The sequence below is a fragment of the Palaemon carinicauda genome, chromosome 22, assembly GCF_036898095.1.
Source record: "Palaemon carinicauda isolate YSFRI2023 chromosome 22, ASM3689809v2, whole genome shotgun sequence".
NCBI classification, from domain to species: Eukaryota; Metazoa; Arthropoda; class Malacostraca; order Decapoda; family Palaemonidae; genus Palaemon; species Palaemon carinicauda.
The window spans coordinates 7395933-7398862 of NC_090746.1; the positions used below are offsets into that span (position 1 = coordinate 7395933).

Genomic DNA, 2930 nt, shown 5'->3' on the forward strand with positions numbered 1-2930 from the left:
CATTATCCGTCGACATGGAACACATATGCTCGATGCAAGGAAAATATATTAAAATGTTATTCATCGTCTACTCTCTGTCCCTGTAGCCGTTGATGGTCTCATACTGTGGATCGCAGTTGGCGTCTACTTACTGGACCTAGTATTGGCTCTGCTACTCTTCTTCGCTATAAAACGAGTAAGTTCATGTGCAGTTATGGCGGGATATAATGACATATCATAGACGATCACTCGTATCATATGAACTATTAAAATCAAATTAATAAACCCACTAAATCTTTAGTATTATCAGACAAGTTTGGCCCTTCTCTTTAATATAGAAAAATTTGATTGCCTCCTGGATAGTAGAGCGTGAGTTTAAGTTTTTTACTTGGGAGGCCACTGCTGTGTTTGGGCACCACAGAGGGGGAGGTTAGACTTAACCGGCTGACGTTCTGATGAGCATCTATTTTGATGAAAATGGAACTGAAACCAGACACCTTTAACCATTAAAATCTAAAAACCTTTCCCTTTCTCTCAGAAAAAGAATCTACTCATCGCAACATGGGTGTGGCTGACGCTTATCTTGATGGGAGTTATCCTCATACTTCTCATCTTAAGTGTCGCCCTGGCCAAGTTGTCCTTTCTCCATGGCTTATTCGGATTATTTACCATCATTATACACCTTTACTTCACGCTGGTCGTCCGATCTTATCGACATGACGTGAGTATTACAAAAACGTGTTTATTAAGCCTGGAAGGGTGAACTCCTCTATAGTTGCAGCAAAGATTCCGGGCGAATTAAGCCAATCATGTAGTCTTCCGATTTAAAAGAGGTCACAAAATTGTAAGGGGCTGTATTGTGATCGCTGCTAATATGACAGGCAATGTGATTGGCTATGACATCATCAGGGTTGGGTCTTATTTTGCCCAAAATCTTTGTGATTACTATAGTTGGGAAAAAAGTCACTCGAAGTCTATTTTGACTGATTAAGGTTTCACGATAGTGACTGGTGCTTGTGACTGCTCGTGTAAACTTCAGATTCTATACCAGATTTGAGATTTTTTAACGCAATGTAAGATGATGATGATGAATATAAGAATGTTATAAAACATCCATGCACATAGACATAAGCTTGTAACTTTATGCAGGATAGGACCACACCTATCGGTAAAATCTGATCACGAAGCTTCAGAAACTCTTGCAATAATTAGGATGTTTGGCTTACCGGCGAAAAGTATGTTATATTTTTTCTGTCTTTGTGAAAGAGAGGCAGGTTTGTTTTTTGAAGCATCGTGAGATGGGGTTGTTAGCCACACTCTTTATATTTAACACGCAGGAAAAGGAAACTGCTTATTCAATGTTGATTCCCACCTAAAGGATCAACAAAGTTTTCGACTTTTCACTGTGGCATCCCAGTAGAAAACAATTACTTATCAAGTGTCTTAGTTAGAAAAGCAAGATGCTATAAGCATAAGGGCTCCAACATGGAAAAATACCCCAGTGAGGAAAGGAAAAAAGGGAATAAATAAACTACAAGAGAAGTAATAAACAATTAAAAACAAGCTTTATAAGAACAGTAACGAATTTCCATTTTTAGATACTATAAATGTTTCTAGGGGTATATTGTTGATATGATTTCAGTCATTCACTCTGTTGGGGCATACGCCATGCCACTGTTCATGGCGCAAACTCTGAAATGATTTTTAGAAACAGAAAAAAATCATGATTTGGAATTGCGTCGTTAAACTGAAGTTTCATTCTATATGGATGCTTGTGTGTGAACTAGGTACGAGCCATTTTCCTCTCTAATTTTCTACTTAAAAAGTTAATGATTTTGTATGCTTTTCTTTCAGGACCACCCAGTTCCCGCAAAGAATTGTCCTCGATGAAGTGACGAAAAGTATTTTAGTTCTTTGGTAGTGTATAATGACACATTTTTCTCTTTTTCAGATGAGGCTGGCGGAACAAGAGAGCAATGCTTAATCACACAATTTGGAAATGGTTCAGGAAGTTCTGGTGTCTCGTCTCACATGCCTTTGATACTGTTCTATCATCACCAGCCAAACCATGGACTTGAAATAGTTTCCAACTATTTGCCTTTTTACCCAGTTAGCCCAGCCAATTGCAAAGTTTCATTGGTGAAAACGTCCACTCCCTCCCCACTTCACCCCAGCCTTAACAACGGCTCATAGGCTGTCACTGAACTCGATGTAAAGGCCTGTTTCAGCCTAGCCTCTACCTTCTCCATGTCACACCAATCAGCTTACATCTGGTATAGGGCTAAGGTGCTTCCCTCTAGGTAGTTGAATAAAATCTGCCATATTCTTAATCCGTTAAAAGCCTTATCACCGACCTGGTCCTTGTTAACCAGGCTATCAAAACCTCCTCCCTACCATACAGCTCCATCATATAAGATCAAGCCAAGTATATTATCCATACATTTTTACACTCTTTATCTTGTGCTTTATCCATTTCTGACAATGAATATTGGGGCAAACCACCCGTTTATGAGTTTTCTTAACTCCTTCTATGTAATAACAATTATAGAGGATCTCAGAGGGAAAGTCGGATTTTGGGTGAGTATTGGTTAGAAATGCATAATAAATACAAGATAACCGGCTTGAAAATTATAAGGTTCATGCAAGAGGTGTAAAATTGAAGTATTATATTTATCTACAATTTATATTATGTCCATAAAATGGTTTTTGCTCTGTTACGGCTTGTTTTACTTGTAAATAAAATGATCTCATTGCTCCTTCGAAAAGGCAAGCGGTACATAGATGTGCTGCACACGCCATCTGCGTGGGTCACTATTAAAATATCCTAATTATCAATAATTTATATCACGTCCCTCAAACGGTTTTCGTTCTGCCATTTCTCGCTTCACTCGCAAATAAACACTATCTCATTGCTCCTATATTTTGGTAAGCATTACAAGCATGAGCTGTTC

General features: G+C 38.4%; 1 protein-coding gene across 2 annotated transcripts in view; it reads left to right on the forward strand.

The window, feature by feature from the left end:
• The window catches only part of LOC137615784 (uncharacterized), a 9354-nt gene extending 6728 nt beyond the window's left edge, over positions 1 to 2626 (forward strand). For both annotated transcript variants that reach the window (XM_068345479.1, XM_068345480.1), the window contains exons 4-6: positions 87 to 175; positions 518 to 700; positions 1931 to 2626. In XM_068345479.1, the coding sequence (XP_068201580.1) occupies positions 87 to 175; positions 518 to 700; positions 1931 to 1963 (305 nt within the window). In that variant the 3' untranslated portion in view covers positions 1964 to 2626. The remainder of the gene's footprint in view (positions 1 to 86; positions 176 to 517; positions 701 to 1930) is intronic.
• Positions 2627 to 2930: the final 304 nt, after the last annotated feature.